The sequence below is a fragment of the Terrapene carolina genome, unplaced genomic scaffold (genome assembly GCF_002925995.2).
Source record: "Terrapene carolina triunguis isolate 2854851 unplaced genomic scaffold, T_m_triunguis-2.0 Scaffold66, whole genome shotgun sequence".
In the NCBI taxonomy this organism is placed as follows: Eukaryota; Metazoa; Chordata; order Testudines; family Emydidae; genus Terrapene; species Terrapene triunguis.
The window spans coordinates 33,903,076-33,930,769 of NW_020664417.1; the positions used below are offsets into that span (position 1 = coordinate 33,903,076).

A 27,694-nucleotide genomic window follows, 5' to 3' on the forward strand; every position below is an offset into this window, starting at 1 on the left:
CTCCAAAGTGAATAGACCATGGTCTGCTCAGCAGTTCCAAGTGAAATGTGTATCAGATGATTAAATAACATACTGTTCATCATGCACAAATTCTATCTTGTAAGTGATCTCTTTCCATGCTCATCCAGTAGTGCATAATATTACAGTACTTCTGAAATAGACACTATCCCCCTTCCCTCCCCCACCCCTGCAGTTCATTAATATCCTAGCATAACTCCATGATCCTAATATTATAGAATCGTAGGACTGGAAGAGACCTCAAGAGGTCTACTAGTCCAGTCCCCAGCTAAGGAAGGACTAAGTCTTCTCTAGACCATCTTGGACAGGTGTTTGGCTAACCTGCTCTTAAAAATCTCCAATGACAGACATATGCCCCACTTGCCATGATTATGAAAGCTATATACAGATGGAGTCACATTTGCTTAGATGTCAGTGAACCCCCTCACCCCAGGAGATCTCAATTTGATGAGGATTTTTTTAAAATAGCAAATCATAATACAGTTTGTGATCATTGTCCATTTTTATGCACTGAGGTGACCATTATGACTTAATAGCAAGTACACCTCTACCCCGATATAATGCTGTCCTCAGGAGCCAAAAAATCTTACCGCGTTATAGGTGAAACCGCGTTATATTGAACTTGCTTTGATCCGCTGGAGTGCGCCGCCCCGCCCCGCCCCCCCCCCCGGAGCGCTGCTTTACCACATTATATCCGAATTCGTGTTATATCAGGTCGCGTTATATCAGGATAGAGGTGTATTTGACTAATTTTTTAACTCATTGCTGGATTAAAAAGATTATGATTATGAATGCACTTGTTTTTGTTCATCAGGAAATTACACTGCAGAAAAAGGAAATCCTGATAAACAAGGATCTTTTACCACTTCAGCCTCACCTGCAACAAATTACTGGAGTGTACAATACTTTTACTGAATCCACAATCCTGACAGGTTATATAAAGTCACCTGGTTCCATTTACTTCTACCATGTAAGCAAAACAAGACAATAAATTTTGGACACCCATAGTCCTTCTCGATATAAACTTCTGGTAAAGTCAACAGATGGTTAAATATATGAAAAAAATCTACTCCGCGTTTGTACTGTAGTCTTCTGGCAGAAATAAAGTGCTTTCTCTTCTGTAGAAACAAATACATTGTATATCATCTGTGTGAATGAACACTTATTGGCTTCTTCAGTCTAAGGGGTAGGGAAACCTATTTCCCCACTGTCTAAACATAAATAAAATAGTCTCAAATGAAAAAGACAGATCTAACCTTCTTTAATAGCCCTCTAATTCACAATGCAGCTTGGCAAAGTTGCTTGGTAAATGGGATCTAACTAGGATTTTATTTGGCTACTGAAATCCTGCCTCCTGGGCAATGTTTCAAATTCATGGGAACAGTTTCACAAAAATGCAGCAGATGGAAGAGAGGAAGCGGAAGGAGAAAAATGAAGAACACTTTTATGTTTAGTAAATCTAAGTGTCTTTAACACTACAAATGACTTCCAGGAGGTCACTGAAGTTGACAACAACCTAGAAATTGCTGAGGTAAATGTTTCTGAAAAAAACTCCTAAACCAAAAAGAGCAATTAATATTAATATAATAGTAATTACTCTGTCATACATCATAGTAAAATTAACTCAAAGAAGAAAATATCAAATAATCCACATGCATGCTTTTGCTATGATAGTCTCCAGGTAAGGCTTAGCGGCAAGTATAATATCTATTTTTAAAGGAGCTCCACCTGATTTTCTTGCTATGCATAGATTCACAGAGTAATTATCATACATGGCTTTCATAAATAAAACACGTATTTTTGTCAGTTGCCAATGCTATATCATTGGAGTTTAGTTCAGTAGAAGGCTCAGGAATTGGGTCAGTAGGAGATGCTGGTGTTTGAGGAATCTCTTCTTCCTTAATTTCTAATTGCACACTGTCTTGTGACTGGTCATCTATACAGTCCTTTTTGGACAGCTGATGAACTGACACTTTTATCGCAATCTGCTGTGGTGGTTCATGCAGTGATGATGCCTCAGAGTCAGCTGTGGGAGAGTCGCTGCGCTTTAGTGCATTAGGAATCATAAACATATCATCTCCATCAGTAGTCTCCTGGCCTTCTGCTGCTTGCTGTACAAAGTTCTGTCCCTGTTCTTCCAAGCCAACCACCTCCATGATTTCTTCCATTATAGTCCTGCAGTTCATGATGAGAGGTGGCAGAGGAACACTTCGGGCAAGTTCCTCAATGTAGCGAGCAAATTCCATGGTTTTGAACTGGGTTACTTTGGCAAGCTCAAGAGTTTTGGCTGAGGTGATGATTGGGATACGCTTAGCAATCTCAAAGGCTTTTTGTAGTTTCTCTGCTCCTTCTGTTCTGAAAAACTCGTTGATTGCTTTCTCAGTTTTCTTCAGATGGCTGCTCATCATACACAGCCTGGTAATGTTCAAGATCATAACAATGGTAAAAGCTATGAGGCAGACAATCATGTAATAGATCCCCATATCTCCGGAGGTAAAGACGACCCTCAGAGTCACAGTATTATTCACAGTGCCATAGATGTTAGAAGCAACACATGTGTATTTACCTCTATCGTCAAAAGACACGCTGGTAATGTTCAGTAGCCCATTGTCAAGAAACCACCATTTTCCTGCAGGAAAGATATAGAAGAATTCAGTCCAAAACATTTGTTTATATGGTAAGTATCACATTTTAATCATCAGTTTTGTCATACTGGCTCCAGAATTTAGAAAAATGGCAATAATGTAGACTATACTAGAGTGAATCACTTGTCATCACAAAAACATGTCTGCTTTTAGGATCTCACCACAATACAATTTCCGCTACTGTGAAGATCACTGATTATATTCAGATCGCATTTTAAAAATGTCTCACTATCCACAATAAACTGTATTGTATATCTATCATAGTCAAACAAGTTAAAAACCTAATTACCTACTGCGGACAGCATCCCAAACTCATGCGGTACTTCATAAAATGCTAAATTTTAATGAATAATAGAAGTTTGAGATAGAAGACCTGATAAGTCACCTAGTCCATTGTTGAATCCAATGAAGATTGTAAATTTTCTGGTGTTTTGTTATAGTATCTCCTATCATCTTGTTACTGTTAACTTTACAACACACCCAAAAGTATGCTAGGGATCTTACAGTGCAGAAAAAATATGCAAGGAGCTTACAATCTAATTTTAAACATGACATGACAAAGGAAGTGACAAGACAGCAGGGGTATGACGACAGAGGAAAGAGCAGGGCACCAACAAGATCAGGCTGTTGCTCAGTAAAATCTTGTGCACATGTTGGTGGATTTTTTTTTTATCTGAAGAGGTTTATTGGGAGCAATCTTTACTGATTTATGCAACGTTATTGATACATTTGATCATTACATTCTACTGCAAGGGTTAGAAGTGCAAATTTTTCATGCTTTGACCCTACCATAGCTGACTTATTATCATCAAATTGAGCTCAAATAACTTAATTTAAAAATCTGAATCTGCTCCCATTTCTGCTCATCCTAATATTATAAGGACATTGACTTAGCTCCTCTTCCCTCCCCACTCCCCCAATTAAATAACTAGGTTTCATCTTTAAGTGACAAACACCACTATTTAGACACTAGGGAGATATGTATGCCCTATTCAGTTGGTTTGTAGTGTGGGTTTGATAAATTGAAAGACTGGCTTAAAAGATGATGTTCACCATGGGTGTGGAGGGCTGGTTTAAGGTCCTGCATCACTTAAACTCTGCAGTAAATTCCAGAGTATGGACAGGGAGTAGAGCACAAATGGACAGTGTAGCTTTACTAATTCTGGATGTTTCTGTGTCTCCCTGAATACCACACAGTGGATCTCTATGCTGATCCTCTGAACAACAGCACAAGGGTGGCTAAAGGCAGGGGCACAGGATCTGCAATTACAGAGAGAAAGTGGCACAGACACAACAGCAGTGGCAATGCTTGCACTGACAACCTCACCTCTTGATGTGGGGTGTGTGTGTGCGTGCGTGTGTATTTAATTCTCTCTCCCTCCGATTTCATCTTCTCTCTCCATAGAGATTTGTTTGTTTGTTTAAAAGCTTCTTTTAGTTCTTGGATTCTTAGTCTTATGCTACGGAAGCATATTATGTGTAATTTGAAATTAATCAGACAAGCCAGCTTCAATTTGGAATATTAGTGGCTTTCCTCTTTTTGAAAATTATTCTAACTCAAAATATGGCTCATCCTAAAGGTTTCATAGTTAGTTTGCACATTTATCCTCAGTGAAAATCTATGCATAAGCCTACTTAACTTTTTTTGGCGTTCCTAATTATTTTTCAACCAACATTATTAGTTCTGCACTCTTATTCTTATGGAGTTTGCAATGTCTGAAAACTCCCAATACTAATCAAAGTGTGTAATGATGAGCAGGTGGGTAAGTCTTTGCAGTACCAGGACCTCACCCTCCAAACATTGTAAGCTAGTCAGAATTTTCCATGTCTACAGGTGTTACTTTGTACATAACATTATGGAAAGAAGAAGTTCTAGACATGCTGTGTACTAAGCCACAGTATAAATAATAAAATACACAAAGGCAGATTAAAATAATAGGGAAACAAAACAAAAATGTTAAAGTACAGTTATGTTCATAGCGACCGTATATATAAATTCTCTAGTACATTAGAAAGTTAGTTATTAGTAATAAGAAGTGTGGAACTTTGTAGTTAATGTACTTTTTAGATTAATTTAGTATTCTAACAATATTATAATAAATGTATCATTAGTTAAATAATCTTAACTATGGTCTGATTCTGCCACCTTTATTTACATTGAGTACCTTACTATGTAAGTAGCTCAGCTGATTACAAGGAGACAACTTACAGAGTAAGGTACTACTCAACATGAGTACGGGTGTCAGAACTGAGCCCTAACGTTTTTTTGTCTAACCATATAAAATATTTTAGGCTGGGGTGTGGAATTCTCTATACTATTATATCCAAAAACCACTACATTAAAAGAATGCTAAGACTGTGAAGTCAAGCAAGAATAGATGGTATTATTATCCCATTTTGAAGCTTGGGAACTGAGGTCCTGTTGAAAAAAAGCGGCATGTGGCCATGTAATTAAAGACTGTATCATAATGCATACACATTACACATTAATTTTACACAAAATTACAGGCAATTTTAATTCTGGCATTTCCTAACTTTTGAGTGTCTGGCTTTGCAACCTTAACATTCTTTGAACACAGGGTTTTGGGTTTTTTTCCCCCCATGTGTCTCATTTCCTAAGTTTTTAAAAAGCAAATTTCTAAAACAGAAATTCCATCGTGTGGCATTATACTGACCCCCATATAGACTGACCCATTATACTGCTTGGTCATCAGCAGGGTTGAAACCTGTAGATCCGCCGCACAGACCTCTGCCACTTGAACTAACGGAGCAACTGATAGCAGCTGTAGGTTTTCAGTCTCTATATGCGCTAGCACTAAAGGGAGATGGGACACAAACTCTGCCAGTGGATTTTTGCTGACAACAAAGGAAAGGTCAGATGCAGGAATTGCGAGATGGTGAGGAATGGTGACTTGTTCTGGAGGGCAGTGTGTACTAGTGGTCACAGACCCATTGACCCATTCCCCATAAGCTTGACTCCTTCTATCCTGTCTCCTCTAATCTGTCCATGTCTCAATCCTGTCTCTTTCCCACCCCGGGATCCTTATCCCAGTCCCATCCTTTCACCTTGCCAAGCCCAGTCTCTGCTCTTCAGGCTTCTAATCCCAAGTCTGTCTCCTTACCCAGCCACTTCCAGTTCTCCCCCCGCATCCTGGCTCCTCAACACATCTGTTTCCCTTCCCTCCCCAGCCCAACTCCCCCCCTCATTCCCAGTCTCAGTCTACTTGCCCAGCCGGTCCCTATCTACCCCCATTCCTGATGTGATCTCAGTTTCCCCCTCACTGGCTCCTAAGCTTCTTGGCTCCCAGTCTCCTTGGCACCCAATCTCCTTGCCTATCCCAACTCCCATTTTCTTTTTTCCTCTACCGCCCCCCCTTACCAGCATCTAAGCTCGTCCCCGCAACACTCTCCAAGCACCTTGTCACAATCTATTTCCACCACCACCTCACCCCCTTATCCAGCTCTTGTCCCCTGTACATTTGAATCAGGCAACTTCCTTCTCTTGGACATCATGAGGATCACTGAGAGTCTAGGAGAGACAGTTTCGCTTGCAGTTCCAATGCCTGGTCCTGGTCCTACCTATAGAAACACAGAGCTGCAACTGCAGGGAAAGTCAACTGTGAGCTAGAGCATGTCCAATGAGAACACAATCTTTGGGAGAATTTAGCTCCGAAGTGCTAGCAAATCTCTACCAAGCATGTGTGAACTGCAATGTTTTTTTTTCAATAGTTTACAATGAGGCCAAATTTAACATGGACAAGACAACACATCTTTCTTTAACCTCATCCTTGGAAACAGCCAAACTGGTTTTGCTGATTTTTTTTTTTAAAGAAAATTTCAGTCTGAGGCAGACACCCAGCATGGAAAATTTCAGCCCAAATGGTAATAGTTTGGCAAAGTTATAAGCAACTAAAAATAGGGTCTTATAAAAGGAAGTGTCAGGCAACCTTCATAATAGGTGGCCCCACTTATAATATAGTGTAATATATAAAGCATTGGTATTGCTAAGCCTCTTCTTAATCAGTAGGATCTTTATTCATTGTAAAATCACAAAATGGCTTGCTGATGTATTCCTGCTGCAGCTGTTACAAATGACATAATTGCATTTAGACAGTGTCTGGTTTTGTGCCAAAAGATTCTGGCAGAAAGCACAAGCCTGCTGAGAAACAAAGACTATTCTGGGTGTAGAGAAGGTACTAGTGTTGGCACACAGGTTTTTGCTGCCGTCAACAATCTGGAAAATTATGCAACCTTTAAAGTTCTCAGTTGGGCATACAGAGCGACAGTGCAGAGAGCCTACACTTGGCCCTATGTACCACTTAAGTCTCATATTTAAAGGCTTAAATGGGTCTTAAGTGGTGCAAAGGGTCCTGCATGAATTCTCTGCATTGGCTGAGTTATACCCACAGTGAACATTCATTTTGGTCCCTTAGGCAACCACTTGTTTTAACCTTGGGAAGTACTAATAGCAGTTAAGTCAAACCATGTGGATTCCAAGCACAAATTGTCCATAACACAGTATTTTTTGGTTGTTTATTATTTTCGCCCCTTTCATTGCCCACACTGTTGTGTAGAGCTTTTCCTGTTGCATGAGAACAATTCAGCACTACATTTTAAATATAGTAATACACACACTAGGGAAAAAGCTTGTGCTAGGAAACACCCATTATAGGAGGAGATGGTATGTTTCCTCCTGGACAAACAACTTGTAATACTGGAAATTTAAGCTGAAGTGATATAATGCCTTAATATTACCCCTGCAATTTACAGTGCTTTGTTCAGTACTATTTCTGAGAGTTCCAGTAAAAGCTCTCCAAAGCACTAATTACAATACGCTGCCTTATCTCCTACACACTATGCTTGAAGCTCAGTCAGTTCCTTTCTGTACCCATATGGATAAATATGTTAGTACAAGACACAATACAGAAAGCTGTTACAGAAACATTATGCCGTGGTGCACACAGCTGGGTCAATCATTGCATCATATCAGGGTTTTCTCTCAGGTCAGCTATTGATAAGACAAGTCATCCTGCATTTAATGTGAATAACTCAAAACCTTATTTCATTATGATGTGTTTAATGTGGTCAGCATGAAACTATTACATGGACAATATGGCTCTTCATAAAACTACAATAACCTTACTTGTATCTTAAAGGAATAATGTGCACTTACATTTATCCCCAAATTTAAATGTCATAAAAATAAGTTTATGTAATACGAAGGTCCCAAAGGACCTGGCAAAGGACTTAAGCATGTACTTATCATTAAGGCTACATTTTAGTCACGGGTATTTTTAGTAAAAGTCATGGACAGGTCATGGGCAGTAAACAAAAATTCAAGGCCCATGACCTGTCCATGACTTTTACTATACACCCCTGACTAAAACTTGGGGGCGGCTCAGGGAGGCATCAAGGGGGGGTGCACCATGGGTGCTCGGGGCAGGGGATGTGGCCAGGAGGGGCCCGGTTGTGTGGGAGGGGGGTGCGGCTCAGGGGGGCACCGCAGGTGCTTGGGGTGCGTGTGGCAGGGCTGGGGCAGACTTCCTACCCGATTCCTGGGAAGCGGCATTCTCCAGCTCCTAGCTCCATGTGCGGCCTCCACTCTGCCCCAAGCCCCATTTTTGCAGCTCCCATTGGCTGGGACCCATGGCCAATGGGAGCTGTGGGAGCGGAGCCTGCGGGCGGAGGCAGAGCATGGAGCTAGAAGCTGAGGGAGGGGAGTTCCTGTCGCCCTTCTGGGGAGCCCCCCCCCCAGCTGAGCTCTGTCCTGCACCCCAACCCTCAGCCCTGAGCTCCCCCACACCCAAACTCCTGCTGCTGGGGGATGGGGGGGCCCAAGACTGCCCCAGCAGTGGTTGGTGCAACTGGCCCAGGGGCTGCCCGAGCTGCTCAGGAGGCTCCCGGGCCATCCGTACGGGCTGCTGCAGAAATCACAGAGATCACGGAATCCATGACCTCCGTGACAAACACAGAGCCTTACTTATTATCATTAAGCATATGAGTAGTCCTAGTGCAACTTGCAGTGATTGGAAAGACTCCCCTCCCTATGTCCCCTACGGCTTTTCTTAAGTCCCAGGATCACTGGAATGCAGTGTGCTCTGGCCATACCTTCTCCTGTCCCCTGATACTCTCACAGTGGCAGGAGTGGGGTCAGGCAAAGGTGGCAGAGAGGTGGCTATGTTTCTGTATTTTCATGCCACCCTGGGATTCCTATATGGAAAGGGAATCCCTACCTAGCTCTTAAGCCAATTTTGTATCCTCTCTTTGCCACCAGAGCAGAGCAAAGGGAACGGAGTGGTGACTAGGATCCAAACCCAAATTTGCTGATGAAAAGAATCCTTTCCTTTTTGTTTCTATATTATCTCTTCAGCTTTTTTGTTTCCTGCTGTGTGTGGCCACAAAAAAACCCCCAAACCAAAAAACATTAAAATCTGTAATTGTTTTCTCGCAGAGTGTATACAAATGAATTTACAGCTGCCATGACCCCAGGAGACTGCCATTTTTTCATACCTCCTCACAGGAAAGCATAACACAATAAGGTTGTTACGTTTACACACATGTGTCTATATATAATAATAAAGTCCATTATAAACAAAGTGTGGATGCCAAGATCCTTGTTAGATTGTAAGAAATTAATCAGAGCATAAAAGCCTTACCACTGTTCTCTTCTTCCTTCAGCAAACAACCATTGGAATTGTACCATTTGTAATGTGGAGCAGGATTTCCTTGGACATTGCAGTCAATCAAGGCACTATTCCCTTCCTTGACTGTAATATGATCAACTATGGAGATAATCACAGGTACAGATCCCAAGTTCATGTCAGTGTGATTTAAAGTGCTACTAGTCATATCCTCAGCAGCTGTCAAAGCTGCTAATAAGATGAAAAGGCGTATGGTAGGCAAGAAGTTCAAAAAGTGGTGGCTGTTCAGCATGTTCATCTTTCTTCAGTAGGCTGTTCAGAAGAGAGCTGGGATAGGAAATTGTCTGTTGAATGCAGCCTTCTAAGCTGAGCAAATCACAGGAAAGTTTTACCTTGATCCACGAAGATTTACATTTAAGAAAAAAAATCCTATAAAATAAATAAATTTTTAAAAATGAGACATAAATATTCCATTACAAAAGTTCTTTTTAAAATAATGAGATACCCATGAATGCATGTGACACACATCATTTTAGTGTCTTACCCAAAGACTAATGTTATCACCATCCCCATTCTTACTGGAAAAAGATGCATACATTTTCCCAAGAATAGCACTGCTAAAAGTGACAAATGTAGGAGGAGGATTTATCACCTGGACACGTAGCATCAATTTAGCTGTAGCAGCAGTTGCAGTTTTAGTCTGAAGATTCTACATACAAACTAATCCTAAGCAATCATCTAAACTGGAAAAAAAAAAGCCATGTCACATTAATGTTGCCATTATTGGTTCTATCATAAAAACATAAGAAAAGCCATACTGGGTCAGACCAATGATCTATCTAGTCCAGGATTCTATCTTCCGACATAACCTAATGCCAGATGCTTCAGAGGAAATGAACACAACAGGACAATTATCAAGTGATCCATCCCCTGTTGTCCAGTCCCAGCTTCTGGAAGTCAGAGGTTTAGGGACACCTGGAGCATGGAGACACCTGACCATCTTGGCTAATAGCCAATAGTTCCATAGGTGCTGGAACTAGCAGTGCAGGGGGTGCTGCCGCATCCCCTGGCTTGAAGTGGTTTCTATTCTATATAGGGTTTACAGTTTGGTTAAATGGCTCTCAGAACCCCCACTATAAAAATTATTCCAGCACTCCTGTATCCTACTTTAACTTATCTAATTCTTTTTTGAACCCAGTTATACTTTTGGCTTCCACAACATCCCCTGGCAACGAGTTCCACAGGCTGATTGTGTGTTTTGTGAAAAAGTACTGCCTTATGTTTGTTTTAAACCTGCTGCTTATTTTCATTGGGTGACCCTGGGTTCTTGTGTTATTTGAAGGGGTAAATAACACTTCCTTATTCGTTTTATTCACAACATTCATGATTTTATAGACCTCTCTTATAATCCTCCTTAGTCGTCTGTTTTCTGAGCTGAACAGTGACAGTCTTTTTAATCTCTCCTCACATGGAAGCTGTTCCATATCCCTAATCATTTTTGTTATCCTTCTCTATACCTTTTCCAATTCTAATATATCTTTTTCGAGACGGGGTGACCAGATGTGCATATAGTATTCAAGGTGTGGGTGTACCACAGATTTATATAGTGGTATGAAGATATTTTCTGTCTTATTATCTATCCTGACTCCTAACATTATGTTAGCTTTTTTTGACTGCCACTGCACACTGAGCAGATGTTTTCAGAGAGCTATCCACGATGACTCCAAGAAAGTGGCCCCATCATTTTGTATGTATAGTAGGGGATTATGTTTTCCAATGTGCATTACTTTGCATTTATCATCACTGAATTTCATCTACCATTTTGTTGCTCGGTCACCCAGTCTTGGGAGATCCCATAGTAACTCTTCACAGACAGCTTTGGGCTAAACTATCTGGAGTAATTTTGTATCATCTGCAAATTTTGACCCCTCACTGTTCACCCAGTTTTCCAGATCATTTATGAATATGCTGAACAGCACTGGTCCCAGTCCAGATCCTTGGGGTACCCCGTTGTTTATCTCTCTTCATTGTGAGAACTGACCATTTATTCATATCCTTTGTTTCCTATCTTTTAACCAGTTACGGATCCGTGAGAGGACCTTCCCTTATATCACGACTGCTTTGTTTGCTCGAGAGCCTTTGGTGAGGGACCTTGTCTAAACCTTTTTGAAAGTCCAAATACCCTATATTGACTGGATCACATTTGTCCACGTTTGTTGACAACCTTAAAGAATTCTAATACATTGATGAGGCATGACTTCCATTTATAAGAGCAGGGCCACCCAGAAGATTCAGGAGGCCTGGGGTCTTCAGCGGCAGGGGCCCGGGCCCTGCGAGAGTTTTCCGGGGCCCCCGGAGCGAGTGAAGGACCCCGCTCCAGGGCCCCCGAAAAACTCTCGTGGGGGCCCCTGTGGGGCCTGGGGCAAATTGCCACACTTCCCCCCCCCCCCCCCCCACCGGGCGGCCCTGTATAAAAGCCATGTTCACTCTTTCCCAACATATTGTATTTATCTCTGTGTGTGATAATTTTGTTCTTTACTATAGTTTTAATCAATTTACCTGGTACTGAAGTTAGGCTTACCGGCCTGTAATTGCCAGCATTGCCTCTGCAGCCTTTTTAAAAACCTGGTGTTACATTAGCTACCCTCCAGTCATCTGGTACAGAGGCTGATTTAACCAATAGGTTACATATCACAGTTACTAGTTCTGCAATTTTATATCTGAGTTCCTTCAGAATTCTTGGGTGAATACCACCTGGTCCTGGTGACTTATTACTGTTTACTTTATCAATTTGTTCCAAAACCTCCTCTATTGCACCTCAATCTGGGACAGTTCCTCACATATGTCACCTAAAAAAAATGGTTCAGATATGGAGATCTTCCCCCATCCTCTGCAGTGAAAACCAATGTAAAGAACTCATTTCGATTCTCTGCACCCGTCTTGTCTTCCTTGAGTGCTTGTTTAGCACCTTGATTGTCTAGTGGTCCCACTGATTGTTTGACAGATTTCCTGCTTCTGATGTACTTAAAAATATATTTCCTGCTAGTTTTTGTGTCCTTAGCTCTTCAAATTCTTTCTTGGCCTTCCTTATTATACTTTTACACCTGACTTGCCAGAATTTATGCTCCTTTCTATTTTGAACACTAGGATCTGACTTTCAATTTTTAAAGGATGCCTTTTTGCCTCTAAGTGCCTGTTTTACTCTGCTGTTTAGCCGTGGTGGCATTTTTTTGGTCCTCTGTTTTTTTTAATTCAGATTATACATTTAGTTTGAGCCTCTATTATGGTGTTTTTAATGTTTATTATGGTGTTTCCATGCAGTTTGCAGGCATGTCACTCTTGTGACTGTTCCTTTTAATATCCATTTAACTATCTTCCTCATTTTTGTGTAGTTCCCCTTATAATTAAATGCTACTGTAGTGGGTTTCTTTGGCATTCCCCCCCACAAGGATGTTAAATTTAATTACATGATGGTCGCTATTATCAAGCGGTTCTGCTATATTCACCTCTTGGACCAGATCCTGTGCTCCACTTAGGACTAAATCAAGAATTGTGTTTCCCTTTGTGGGTTCCAGGACAAGCTGCGCTCCAAAAAGCAGTCATTTATGGTGTCTAGAAAATTTCTCTCTGCATCCCTTCCTGAGGTGATGATATACCAAGTCAATATGAGGATAGCTGAAATCCCCCATTATTATTATGTTTTCTGCCTTTGCAGCCTTTCTAATCTCCCTGAGCATTTCACAATCACCATCATCATCCTGATCAGGTGGTTGGTAGTATATTCCTACTGCTATACTCTTATTGTTCAAGCATGGAATTTCTATCCATAGAGATTCTATAGTAAAGTTTGATTCATTTAAGATGTTTACTTTATTTGATGCTGTGCTTTCGTTTCATATATAGTGCCACTCCCTCACCAGCACAACCTACTCTGTCATTGTATTTTGTACCCTCGAGTTACCATGTCCCATTGATTATGCTCATTCCACCAAATTTCCATGATGCCTATTATATCAACAGCCTCATATAATGCCAGGCACTCCAGTTCACCCATCTTAGTATTTAGATGCTAGCATTTGTATACAAGCAGTTGTACATTTTGTCAATATTCATTTGCTTGCCTTCATGTTTATATTAAATAGGACTCTTTCAAGTTTGATTGTTCCTCACTAGCTCAGACCTGTACTTTACCAACTTCTTTCCTATCTTCTTTACCATGATATAGACTTTCTTCTTTAATAAATGCATCCTTGAGGGATGTTTCTGTCTGAACCATATGCTCCCCTGTACCTGTCTGCTTTTCCCCAGCCCTTAGTTTAAAAATCCTCTACAACCTTTTTAATGTTACACACCAGCAGTCTGGTTCCATTTTGGTTTAGGTAGAACCATCTTTCCTGTATTGGCGCCTCCTTTCCCAAAAGATTCCCCAGTTCCTAACAAACCTAAAACCCTCCTCCCCACACTATAATCTCATCCACACATATAGCTCCTGCAGTTCTGCATGTCTTTCTGGTCCTGCATGTGGAATTGGAAGCATTTCAGAGAATGCTACCATTGAAGTATTGGACTTTAATCTCTTACCTAGGAGGCTAAATTTGGCCTCCAGGGCCTCTCTCCAACCTTTCCCTATGCCACTGGTACTTACATTTACCAGGACCACCGACTCCTCTCCAGCAGAACAGATAAGTCTGTCTAGATGTCTCATGAGATCTGCAACCTTTGCACCTGCGAGGCAATTTACCATGTGGCTTTCCCAGTGATCACAAACTCAACTATCCAATCCTGCTTTACTATCATCTGGTTCTTCCTAATACCTGTGAGAGAGGTATCTTCAGTGAGAGAGGATACCATGCCATCATCCTTCAACCGCACTTGCATAAACAGTCCTCTTTAAGTCAACAGCTTAAGTAAGGACTACTTACATAAGGGTTGTAGGATCTGGTTTTTATTTCTTTAACACATGCAATTGTGCCTACATACCACAGCACGCATGGTAAAGCATCTTGGATTATTCACTTTGCTGAGGCTACTGCCAGACTTTAAGTTCTGTATGAATGGTGGAGTTTCTCCAAGCTGGAGGAATATACTTAAAATATAATATTTCAGAAACACATTTAACTTAGTTTTTATTAAGTTACATTTAAAAAGGAAAAATATCCACTAGAGATGTAATTCTTGCTACGGCTTCTTTGGGCACTACCATCCCTTGACAACCCCTTGAGTACTGTCCTATAAAGTGGCTGGAGTTTCTGCAGGTAAGGTGGGGTTTTCAAAAGCACTCAGTATTGGTCTAACTATGCTCGCAGTGAAGTGAGTGGGAGTTTTACCATGGACTTTGATAGGTGTAGAGTTAGTCCAAAGCTGAGCACTTCTGAAAATCCCACCCATAGGATGGTGTAAGGAATACAGACACCACAATATGGTTTAACATTAACTACAAGGGGTCAACTGATAAGTTTCATAAGATTAGCCATTCAAATTCAGCAAAACTTAGTTCATTAGCAGAAATAAACTATTCTAACTGAGATCTAAATATAGAGAACTGCAAACATCTAATTAATTTCCAAGTCTCCATTTTCCCTTGCAAAGCAGTTTGATTTTATTTAAGGATTTTGGTTAACAATGGAAATCACTGTGGCATCTAAGCAAGGACAAAATATGACTGCTGGCAAAACTAGGTCAGTTTCATATATTAAAGGAGCAATAAAATTAAAAAGGCCTCTTTTTCTCTATTCTAAACTGAATTTGTCCTTCCCTGGCAATACTCATCTGAGTTTTTTCCCCATCTCTACAACACGGAACAATTAACTTGATTACACACAAATTGGCATTATTGTTGTTAGAGTAGCGAAACATTTTCCTCTATTTACCAGGATGGATCATCACTAAAGATTCCAAACTACACTTTTCTGATAGGCTGCATGTACGGTGTAAATGTATTGTCAGAACTCAAACTCAGTCAATGAACTTTTTCCAAGTTTTGTCCATAGTCAAATATGAAGAATATCTACTTTGAAAATACATCATCAAGGTATGGTCCATAACATTTTAAAATTAAATAGTTTTACCTCTAGTGGTAAGAGCAAGATCTAGGAGTCAGCAGTTCTGAATTTTATTTCTCATTTTGCCACTGACTTGCTGTGTGACCTTGCGTAAGTCATTTAGACCCTCAGTCGCTCATGGGATTTCTGGATTGTACAATGTTAAAACAGTTGAAAGTACCCTTATAGATGCATTTCAGTTTGAAGTAAATAAAATTAATCCAACCATTTATCAAAAGCTTATCCGGTGATATTCTCAAACCAGAATGGATGGAGACAACAGCAATCTCGGTCTGCTTCCATCTGCAGCGTGCGGAAGGTTTCCCGAGGAGTGCTAAATACTTTCCAGGGTGCAAAGGTCAGGCATTTCTGAAAAATCCTAAACAGTGTTTTGGACTTGGGGCTTGGGCAACAAATGTTTTCAGACACTATAAAAGACACCAGGGTAACTAAACATTATAGGAAATCCTCTTCTGTCTGTGCCAAAGTGCTATTAGAGAGGAACAAAGAATGGAAACACAAAATAGGTCCTGATTGAGACCCCCACATCTGCAGATTGAATCCGATCCTCCAGTCCTCACTCAGTCCAAGTTTCCATTGAGTTCATTAGGCCCAAACCCAGCATCCTGAAATGTTTTCCGACCTCTCCCCAAATCCCAACAGCTGAAGCAGTACACTTTGTTAAGTACACAAATTAATCCCATCATTTTCATGAGACCCAATAACTGTGATGTGGGCATTTTTGTCACAGAATGGGGAAAAATTATAAATGATTATCTTTGTCACTGTAAATAATGTAGTTATTTCTGTCTTTGGCACATGAACAGACACATCTGTATAAGCCAATTATTGAATTAATCAGACTTCAAGTCTAAAGAAGTTTAAAAAAAACAAAACAAAACACCCTACTTATATGGTCAAATTATCTCCTTCCTGTGGAAAGGGGAAAGAACTTCTTTAGCTGTGCTGGGTTATCTCCTTGGGACAGAGAGAAGATATGATCACCTACTAGGATGGAATCTGAGGATCCATGAGGAATCTCAGCATTCACCCAGGGCTCTTGGCACACACATGTGCAGCATCTGCCCATCCACGTGCTGTTTTGGGCAACCTTTCTCACAACAACACATCTGCCATTGGTCTCCAGTCTGAACTAGTATTCTCGCCCTCCCCTTCCCCCACAAAGCAGGTAGAAACTGAACAGCTAAAAGTAATACTGCAAGAATCAGCATTAACTTCCTTAGAGAATTCCACTGGAAATTGTGTCATCTGAGGGAAGCATGGCATACATCTCTTTCAGGTGACATGACCACAAACTCTGTTTGGGTGTTAACTGTATATTGTTTATGTGGGGGAGTTTCCCAGAGCATGCTGCACTGTCAATGTTCCCCCAGTCATATATGGCCAATATTTATAGGCATTTCCTCTTATCTGCACAATACAGCAGAGAGGAACTATAAGGCTTGTAAATTTTCCTTCCCAGGAATAAACACTGGTCCAAGTTGGGAGGTCTTTCTCTTGTTATTTCAGAGACTGTTGGGGATATCAATTGCATGCAGCTATATTCTGATTGACCAGTTGGGTTTTTATTTTTAATATCATACCCAAAGTGCACAGCTGGCGTTTTACCCCTGAAAAACCAAATAAACTGATAGGGGATGAAAAGACTGCACTCAGAAGTACTGAATTTGTGCTCCATCAACTGGTCATTCTGAACAGGGGTACATAAATGAGAGACATTGACGCATACCTTGTTCTGGCTTATTATGTCTATATTAATTTGTTCTCCTTCTAATAATAACATGTATCCCTATTATTTAGTGCTATGAGGTTATTCAATTCAACAGCAAACCAAAAGAAATCAACTCATTGTATAATGGGTAAATGGTGTCTCTATAGTTTGAGGAACACTAACAGTCCAGAGTTAGTTTGCTTGGTCTGTAAATATGAAGAAAAAGGAAAGAGAACTTTGGTTTCATCCTTGTTCTCAGTTGTCCACAGCACAAAAACCACCACCTGACTGGCAGTCATGAGGACAATGCTACAAAATCATGGTTAAAGTTAACCCCTGATATTTAAATACTACTTACTGTTTTTTCTCTTCACACCCATCCCTTTTTCTGGTCTTAGAGGCAATATGTTTATACAGTGGACAACTGTCAAAAGCTAATAGGTTTTACTGGAGCAGAAATGCAGACACTGGGACTTATTTATGTCATTCAGAAGGGTCAAAAGATCACTGGGAGTTCAGAGGCTCATGAGTGTGAACCACCCAATAAAAGATTAAACTGTTGGGGCCTAGGCAGGCAGATGAATAGTAACACAGTTCATTCACAACTGGTAGCAAGTTGTCTGGCTTTTGTCATCCTCTTGTTAATAAAGCTATCATCCTAAAAGCAGTGGTCCTAAAAGGGACATGACAGAATCTTCTCAGTCCCTCTGGGATATTTCTTTGCTTATACCCTGATGACTTTTCTCTTGTTTCCTTCTTTACCGTCTCTAGCTAGTAAGTGTCAGGATGGCAATTGTTGCATGACTTAACCGTTTCCTTAGAACTTCGGGCACCTGATTCCTTGACTGGTTTAATAGCTTCCAGCTTGATGCATGTTTCTCTGTCTCTACAGCTGATTTCAGTTGCCTTTAGAATCTTTCAGAACCTTCTCCTCGGGTCCCTGTGAGAACAAACATCCTACCATTCTGCCACTTATACCAGGGATGTTCACAGGCAGGTTAGGGCCTTAGGTGCGCTGACAGAGCTGCATGGCTAGCCAAGTGTCTTTAGCCCTGTCATACTCAACCTGTGAGAGGCACAAATATGAGAATTGCCTTAGGGACACCAAAAACAGAGTAGCAAGGGACATGTGAAGTAATGAGGGTTTTGTGTCTAAGCCTTAAGAGCTTCTAGAAATGATACTTGGAGTCACCATGGCAACTCCCCTCTAGCATTCCTTTATAATTTTGGGTAGTGGTATTCTAGAATGAGGAGACAGATTAACGAGACGGATAAACTGTAAGAGTTTAGTTAGATGTTGACTAGAGCCAGTAAAGATTGGCTATGGCCTTACCATGTAAGTCTAAAGAAGGAGAAAGGAGTGAAAGCGCCGTCGAGAAGACCTGTTTGAAGACTGTGTAACTGTGGGAAGGGCCAGATCTCTAAGTACACAAGGGGTATGTCTACATTTGCAGAGTTTTTGCGCTGTAAGTTTCATCGGTGATAGGGAACCGGTGAAAGTAAAGCGCTTAATTCCTGAGGCGTCAGAGAGTGTTTAAATTAGCAGCACTTCCATTGCAGATAAGAGCAGCACTCTAGGGCAGCTATCCAACAGTGCAGTTCTCTCCAGTTTGACGATGGGTCTTGTGGGAAGGGGTGTGTGTGTGTGATCGGGGCATCTGGGTCCCTGCACAGCCTCCTCTCCCCAAACACTGATCAGCTCCAGTAGCTCAGCATTGCTCCAAGCAGGGGATTGTTTGCTCCGTGGAGCAGGCATTGTCACCTGGCCAGATAAGTGGAAGGGGAGTTTCAAAGTTCCAGGGGCTTTGCAGGGGGAGGGGTGGATGTCTGTTTACCTGGCATCAGAGCAGCAGAGCTGCTCACCAGAGTGGTCACCTAGGCATTGTGGTATATCCTCCGGAGGCTAAAATCTGTGTAAACAGGAAGAACATGTCTTCACTTGCACATCACCGCAAAAGCATCACCGGTAAGAACTGTATGCCTCTCGTGGAGGTGGTTTTCTTTTTGTGGTGAAGCTTCTGAGTTTCACTGCAAAAAGTCATTGGCAAGTGTAGATGCTCCCATGGTTTTTGCACGCAAAAGGGAATTTTTCCGCTTTAAATGGCAAGTGTAGACATGCCCAAGAAGCTATGTGTAAGTGTTGGAATAATAAAAAGAATTTCTCTTTTGTATGTAGTTAGTAGGAATCTGAAGTTGTGCTTTTATCTCATATTGTTTTGGTTTCTCATGTTCAGAAACTCTTCAATTTAACTTAATCTCAAAAAGGATAAAGCAGAACTAGTCTAAGAACAAGATTAGAAGACTATATAGCTCAGAGAGGAGATGAATAAGAGGGGATGTGATTAAAGTATACAAAATATTGAACAGTATAGAGAAAATAGATCAGGCACTCTTATTTACCTTTTCGCATAATACCAGAACAAGGGTACATTTAATGAAACCGAAGGCAGCAAATTTAAAACTGATAAAAGGAAATAATGTTTTAAACAACACACAATTAGCATGTGAAACTCATTGCCACAAGATAACATGAAAGCCAGGAGCGAAACAAGAATAAAAATAAACTGGGCATTTATATAGAAAATGACAGTATCTAGTTAAATCCAGTCGTAATAAGGATTAAAAAAAGAAAGCTAGTCAAAAAAGTATGGAAGGGATACAAAACGTCATACTTCAATGTACATAAATCTCTACTACGGTGATTTTTTGCACCTTCCTCTGAAGCATGTGGTATTGACCACTGACAGAGATGGATTACTAGGTGGAATGGCCGTCAGTAGGGCAATTCAGTATTAGCAAACTAATCTGTTTTTTGTTAACTAGGAATGCTATTTACAAGTAAATGTATAAAGGAGTCTATAGCTTAAAGACCCTACTAAGCTACTTTAGGCAGGAACCTGTCCTTTTGTTTGTAAAGTGACAAACAACAATAAATAACAAAAGCAAGCAAAATGGAGAATTCAGAGACATACACTGGCTCTGAGGAGATAACAAAACTATGTTACAGAGAAGAGTCATATTAATAAAGAAACCTTTCTAAGCTACTTGTTACAGACAGCACTAACACTACAGGAGGTTTTGAGACAGGTTTCTTTTCTTTACCCTTTGTAAAGGTTTCTGTAATCTTTATTTCAAAATTGAGATTCAGACTAAGAAGTTACAGTTATAAAATGCCAAGCAATAAGATATACAATGTGATGGACATAAATGTCATTCTAAAATGAGTGACATACTTTATGATGAAGTCCTTTGTTTAAGGAGCACTAGCTGCACATCATATTTTAACACTGAATGAACTAGGAGGAAATTCACAGCCAATAAAGAAAATGCTGCTTTACAGTTAGGTTTATAATATACCTACACAGCTGCAAAGCAGATCAGCAGAATCCCACTCAATAATTGTTCTTCCTACTTGAGATCCTAATCCTGAAAAGCAGTTAAGCATATAAATAGTCCCAAGCCAATGGGACCTCTTGTACTTAAAGGAATGCAGGTGCTTAAGTGCTTTACTGGATCGGGACCTAAATTCCACCCCTCTCCAAACCATCCTCAAGGCCCATAATCCATTCAACCTAAAATGAGTAGATGAAGCTTGCTGCTCTGTAATTATCTGGAAGGATTATTAAATTCCTCAAGAATCTCCCCCAGTCCTTGATGACCTAAGGAATTGAGTGTGGATCTCTTGTGCGGCAGTGTAGAGGACCTCTGCCAAACATCTGAGCAAAACCCATGATACACTTCAGTGTAAATGAAATTGTATCACCAGCATCTATTCCAGGGGTCGGCAACCTTTCAGAAGTGGTGTGCCGAGTCTTCATTTATTCACTCTGATTTAAGGTTTCGTGTGCCAGTAATACATTTTAACATTTTTAGAAGGTCTCTTTCTATAAGTCTATAATATATAACTAAACTATTGTTGTATGTAAAGTAAATAAGGTTTTTTAAAATGTTTAAGAAGCTTAATTTAAAATTAAATTAAAATGCAGAGTCCCCCGGACCAGTGGCCAGGACCCAGGCAGTGTGAGTGCCAATGAAAATCAGCTTGCGTGCCGCCTTCGGCACACGTGCCATAGGTTGCCTACCCCTGATCTATTCCATGTAAAGTGGACATCTAGCCAGATACATTTAGAGAACAAATTAACTAGAAGGCTTCCTGTCTGCAATTTTTAAGAATATATTTTTTTACATGGACAAAGCAGCTTAATAAATTCCCAAGTTACCAATTAAGGACTCAATAAAAACAGAATGATTTTTATTTTTAGTAGAGAAGCTTACTTCTGCTGCATTTTGATGGACATGTTCCATTAGTGAGTTGTGGGTTATACAGACACAGAAAGATCTGCTGTGGAATCAGTAGTGAAGAGGTCTCTTAAGCCCAGAATTTCATGTCCAGTAAATTTGTTGGATGATTAGGTATATACTCTTTTTCAAGGTTTCTACTACAATAATAAAGAGCTCTGATGCATAAATCATCAGGATGTATTTAGCAGTTGTATTTGTTTAGGAGGTCAGGCAGTCTGTGCTTCATGGTTTGGTACACAAAGCTATTACTCCAGAAACAGCTGTGTCACTTTATGAGATATTTGCTTAACTCTTTGCAAGCATACCCTAGGCTATGGCTTTTAGCACTGCTACTTCTTCATCACTCAAACTAAATGCAGATAGATCAGGGACTTAAATCCCTTTGGTTGAAAGGAGTAGGAATAGCAGAGAAGAGAGGGATATGGAATCTCCCTGCAATGATTCCAAATATCACCTCTCTGTGAGTTTCTTCATCCCACTGGCTTCTGTGTATTTCTCATTTTCTTCACACACCTTTCATCTCTTATTTACATCAAGTGGGTGTAAAATCCTACCATGGGTGTAAACAATTGGAGAAATCTGATTTGTTAGTGTTTTACACCCACTTGGCACAGGAGTAAGTAACTATGCAAGGGACAAGGCAATGGACAATTGGGCCCAATATATTTACCTTCCTCTTTCCCCACTCCATAAACTGTATTTGTAAAAGTCCACTTTGCTAAAATATAATTGGTTTTCCTAGCTGATGGGGAGGAAATTAGTCCTTTATTTAAATAAATACACATTCTAAAAAAACCCAAAGCCCACATTTTACATTTAATGTAGAATGCTCGGACAGATATTTAATGGGATCAAGATTAAAATATAGGTTTTGTTTAAATAAAATAGTAAAGGCTTTTCAAGACTAATGATATTTCATATAAACATCTTTAAAGTTTTATCATGTCTTCTAAACAACTGAATAGTTTCAGTCTTTCGTATTTTCAGTGCAGTGTATGTAGGTTTCATTAAGAAACAGTATTTTAACTTAAGGCTCCTCTTTCAGTAACAGGAGAATAATGAATTTGTATATAACAACTCCCACCAGCCTTCAGAGGGCCACAGTGATTATATAAAAATATGTAATACCACATTTTAATGACTTGCTTTTTACTTACTGACCTCCAGGATAAAGTACAAAGAGGTTAAGCACTAACACTGTGATTATGACCACTTCAGAACTGATAGGGTGGCTTGCAAGAAATAATTAATTGTAGTTTAGGTGTGTTAATGATTGTGATTTAAAAGGATAATATCCTTTTTGCAGGCTTGCAGTAGGGGAAGATGTTTCATTTGTATCCTCCCTGTTCAGCCTTCCCATTCGATATGCATTGTGATGCTCTGCACTTGGCCATGAGTCATTTAATTAAATTATGGTAATTGGTGGGAAGTAATAGTATCCCCATTGTTTGGCAGTGGCATTTCTAGGACATGCCTGTACATGGATAGGAAATTACACTGTACTAACTAAATGCAGGAATTTTCAGTTTAAAGCACTAAATAATGCAATTAGGATTGCACTCAATGACAAGACATATACACAGTCACACACTGGCCCTAAACTGCAACCTGTTTTGCCCTGGCAAAAAAGGATCCAACGGGGGATATTTAGGGCCAGGTCTACCTTACAAACTTTTGCTGGTATAGCTATGTCAGTTAAGGGTGTGATGAGGTGTGATCTCTGACAGACACCACCAATGTACACAGAGTTAAATCAGCAAAACTGGTATAGCTTATTTTGTTTGGGTGCGGGAGAACTGGAATAAACTATACTGGGAAAAGTGAAGTTTTGCTGGCATTAGCTGTGTCCAAATTAGGAGTGCTTTGCAGGTATACTATACTGGTCTGGCTATGGTGGCAAAGCACTCCTACTATAGATCTGGCCTAAGTCTTCAGATTCTGAGCTATATGGCCTAGGTAGTTACAGAAATGGAGAAGACCTTTGGACTCATCTACATTGTAATGATGAGAGAGTTTGGGAAGAGGGTATAACATGGTACTCCTTGAAAGCAGATAAAAATCATTTTTGTCTTGAAGTGTAAATAGCACCAACTATGTTTTCAGTTTCTTTTCCTGAACTGTGCTACAGTGTTGGCTGTTTGCAGGACTGCAGCACAACTGGGGGACATGGTAAAAACAGTTTGGTTCTGTCTGCTGCCAAAGACTGAATCGTATTTCAGTTTTGTGGGACAACTAACACATTTTAACCTCATCCCCAAACACTGCAGTTGTTATAGTATAGAATGGGCCTTTCTCAGATTGTTAAAGTGGGAAATTGTGCAATATGGGGTTTTTGCAGGGCTTCGCTGTCATGCAATGAATACCTACTGCCTTCTTCCATTGCTATTTTATTTCATTGAATTGTGTTTTAATTCTATTCAACTCAAACTGCAAGCTCTTCAGTGATACCATGCACATCTATAAGTATACAATTAAAAGCAGAAGAAAGATTAATCACCCATCCCCATTCTCCCCCAGGTGGATGGTTTGCTATTTGGAAGAGCTTTATTTATATTTGTTTTATTGTGAGCTGTTTAAACTCATGAATATTTTACAGCATTGTGGTGGTTATAAAATGGTGGAAGAAAAGCTGCAGCTTTTCTGTCCAATAAATCAGTGTTGATATATAGTACTTTAAGCTAAAAGGCTTATATAGAGAGAAAAGAAAGGGATTTTATTATCCCTTGCACAAACACAAACAAATATGCTTTTGCTGTCTGAACACAACAAACCAAACAAAGATGCAAATCCTGCAGACATGATTTCCATTAAAACGAATCAAAGTACAGCAGACCTCTAGTCTACCCTGTTGCAATGAGTAGGATAACTGTTCTAAAATGTATAGTTTTAAAAAACTAAAAACGTATGCTAGATTTTTTTTTTACCTTTCAGTTCAAAAACACTTTTCCACTGTGAACTAACATTTCAGTTTTTCAACAAAACGTATCATAAAAGAGGGGTCCCTTGGTCTAGAAGGACCATTTGGAAATTAAAACAATGTCAAGCAAGTTGTTTATCAGAGAGATCTATTTGAAAAGCTGCAAATTACTGATTGAAAGAGGCATCAATGTTGTCAGGTTGTTAGAAACTTTTACTCCTTTGTACAAAAGTCTGGTCTGTGCAAATGAACTAAAAATATGACTTCTCAGTGGTCCTTATTTGTTATTTACAATTGATTGTCCTGTTATACTGCTTATATTGTACTGCTAAAGTAACATCGTATGATGGCATTGTCAGAATGTTCCGAAGTTGAAGACTGTAGGAATGTTGTCCCTTTAAGGCACTCATGGTATTCAGATAGGTATCACATGAGACTATTGTACTGATCAAAACTTTTAATTAATGCAAAATACAATCATGCTGCCTTTACTTTAGATTAAAATAGTCCAATAAAAAAAACTTCCTTAAAAGATCTATTTTGTTTAAAGGTGCTACTTGCTGAATTAATACCCCCCCCTTCCTCCTCTCCACAGGGGTATAATAATGTGCCACAAATCTACTGTCCAACCTCATACTCCCCAAAATAAAAAAATTCCAAGTTAAACAGGGAACACTGGAGTTCAAGATTCCAGAGAGAAAAAGGCTTTGGCCTCATTAGCTTTATACTCTCAGGAGTACAGGTTCTTGGAAGCACCACAGGTAGACAGTATGGTGATGGGTGCATTAGGAATGCCTAATATTTGATTGATCTCTTGGGTTTCCCTGCTGCATGAAGCAGTGCTTTAAGAACTGGCATTCATTATTGTTAGGATTATTTAGTAATCTTTCCAACTGGATTATTGCACCTTCCTCTGAAGCATCTGGCACTGACTACCCTCAGAGACAGGATCCTGGATTTGATTGACTGCTGGTCTAATATGACAATTTGTATGTTACTATGGGTGACAATGGGGTTTGGGTTAAAGCAACCCAGTTCTTAGGCGCACTCCCACACAGTGCCCTGGCAGCCCCCATCCTTTTGGAACTCATGATTTTTGAATAATTGGGATCGACAATACTGCAAATCAAAAACAGCAACAGGCAGGACTGCTGCAGATCCCAGTCAGAGTAATGAACTCAGGGAACAGAGCACCACAGTGAAATGTGCAAAACTAAGGCTGAATCTCACCAAATACAGAATCAGTGACCACAAACTGGACATGGAGCTTGGGAGGCACAAAGCACAGTCTAAACCCAGAAAAAAGCATGGCTCAAAAGACAACTGTGCAGTCAATGTTGCAGAGAAGAGATTGAGACAGAGAGATTTTCTGTTCCAACGGCCCAAATACATGGAGACAAATATTTCCTCCAATAATCAGAAACCATAACAGACATCCAAAAGTGATGAGGAAAAAGTGCCTGATCCGGGCAGAGAGAGATGACAGAGATGGCATTGTACTACGTATCTATTTACCATAGGATCAGCAATGGTTAGCAATGGCAAATGGACAAAGGCAATCAACCCCCAAACATAGTGTATAACCCCCTCCTGGGTAGGCTGTACCTGAGGAATCCTTTACCTATACTCTGGCAGCACTTGTATAGCTTGTCATGCAAATAAAACCTGAAGACAATTGAATTGTAAGATTCTTCCCCTAGCAGGGGGGGGGGTCTTTTGGGGGTGGTATCAGTAGAATTCCCCCCCCCAAACCCTTTACAGGTGTGCTTCAGGGATCACAACTATTTCTCATCTTCAAGCTGGCAGGACTCCTGAATAGGTGGGTCAGACTCCCCCTTCCAGCATAGAGGGTCCCCCTCGCCCCAGCCTGCCCAGAGTTTCATCAGCAGCAGCAGGTGGGAGTCCCCTGTCTCTGTTCCACCGCTGCTCCCTACAGCTGGGGTCCTGGTCAATCCTATTGTGTCCAGCGGCTAATCCGACCCTGATGCCCAAACAGCCCACCAATGCTCTGTAGGAAGCTACAAGTTATAAGAATAAATCCAACCTCCAGTCCGATGCCTATCTCCTAGGTGAGCCAACCCTCCTCTTTGCCACTTAGCCTTTCAGTGCGATCGCCCGGGCCCGAGATCTCTGCTCCCCACGATGCTCTCCTACTTTAATGCTGCGCCTCAGGCTGCTACAGAGCCTTTCGCCTTCACCGCGATGGAAAACAGAAGAAACGGAACCGAAGCCCGATAGAAATGCTCACAGAGTGACTCCGTCGCTGCGGCTGTAATCCGTGCTCCCTACGTAGCGTGTTGCAAGCAACCGCCTGCCTCAGCAACCCGGGCTACGCTCGATGGAGCGACGCGGCGGTGTCCAGACGTTCGGCTGTGGAACGTTGGGGTGCCGCAACATTCCAAGCGCGACCCCAGAAGACAGCAGCACCAGCGGCTCCTTCTCAGCGGAACGGCAGCCAGCGCTCTCCAGACTTCGGCACGCAAAAGTAGGTCAGCGCTGCACTGAGCATGCTCGAGCTAGAGCCAGGCTGCTGTGAAAATTCATTGAGCTGCCCAAGGTTGATGCAGCTTCTTTCCTTACCCTCCCCACACTGAAGGTCACAAAACGGAGTGGAATGGAGCATCCAGAGATTAAGGGAGCCCACGTTCATGGGAGCTGCGGAAATACAGGTTCTCCCTCTGGCAACAGGCAATGACAACGGATTCTGCAAATTATTAGTTGGATTAAGAGAATCAAAATAATAAACTATTCTTCTTACTACTATTGATTTTGCGAATGACAGAAGATTTTTTATATTGAAACCTTTGCATCTTCATACCCCGCCCCCGTACATCCTAGATATTTTGCTAACGTCTAAAACATTGATTAAAATAATTTTTATTCTGACTATCCCTGAGCCAAAAAGTGCTGTCAGTGGAATTTGAAGCACTAGAGAAGATTTAGAATTATAGGACTTCTTTTGTCTACCTTTAACATTAACCTTGAGCAAATAAATGCTATTCTTATACAAGATCATTTGTTATCGGGAATAAATTCTTCTATTTTTTTAACTCTGCTACAGAACAATACAGATTGATGTTAAATTGCATTTATGGCACTACATCTCTTTTCAATTATCTTGTCAGACTAAAAGAACTGCAGTAAAGATAATTTCATTTAATAGTGTAGGCAAAATGGTGTGGGTTAGAAATGGAAAAGTTCAGAATGTTGTTTTTAGTTGCATATGAGTTCTCTACTAGCTGTATATATTACTCAGTAGCAATCCTTTTCCTAGCATTGATCATAGAATCATAGAATATCAGGGTTGGAAGGGACCTCAGGAGGTCATCTAGTCCAACCCCCTGCTCAAAACAGGACCAATCCCCAACTAAATCATCCCAGCCAGGGCTTTGTCAAGC

At 40.6% G+C, this 27,694-nt stretch overlaps 1 protein-coding gene across 1 annotated transcript; it reads right to left on the reverse strand.

Moving 5' to 3' along the window:
* Positions 1 to 1,633: 1,633 nt before the first annotated feature.
* Positions 1,634 to 9,724, reverse strand: MFAP3L (microfibril associated protein 3 like). The gene is made up of 2 exons (XM_024194168.1): positions 9,320 to 9,724; positions 1,634 to 2,647 (listed from the first exon to the last, which is right to left on the reverse strand). The coding sequence occupies exons 1-2, from the start codon at positions 9,600 to 9,602 to the stop codon at positions 1,785 to 1,787; spliced, it is 1,146 nt and encodes a 381-aa protein (XP_024049936.1). The 5' UTR covers positions 9,603 to 9,724; the 3' UTR covers positions 1,634 to 1,784.
* Positions 9,725 to 27,694: the final 17,970 nt, after the last annotated feature.

Excerpts from the sequence above, each read along its gene's own strand:
- MFAP3L (XM_024194168.1), bottom strand. The coding sequence starts at position 9,602 with ATGAACATGCTGAACAGCCACCACTTTTTGAACTTCTTGCCTACCATA. Across the intron at positions 2,648-9,319 it reads GAAGGAAGAAGAGAACAGTG|GAAAATGGTGGTTTCTTGAC; the intron begins GTAAGGCTTTTA and ends TCTTTCCTGCAG.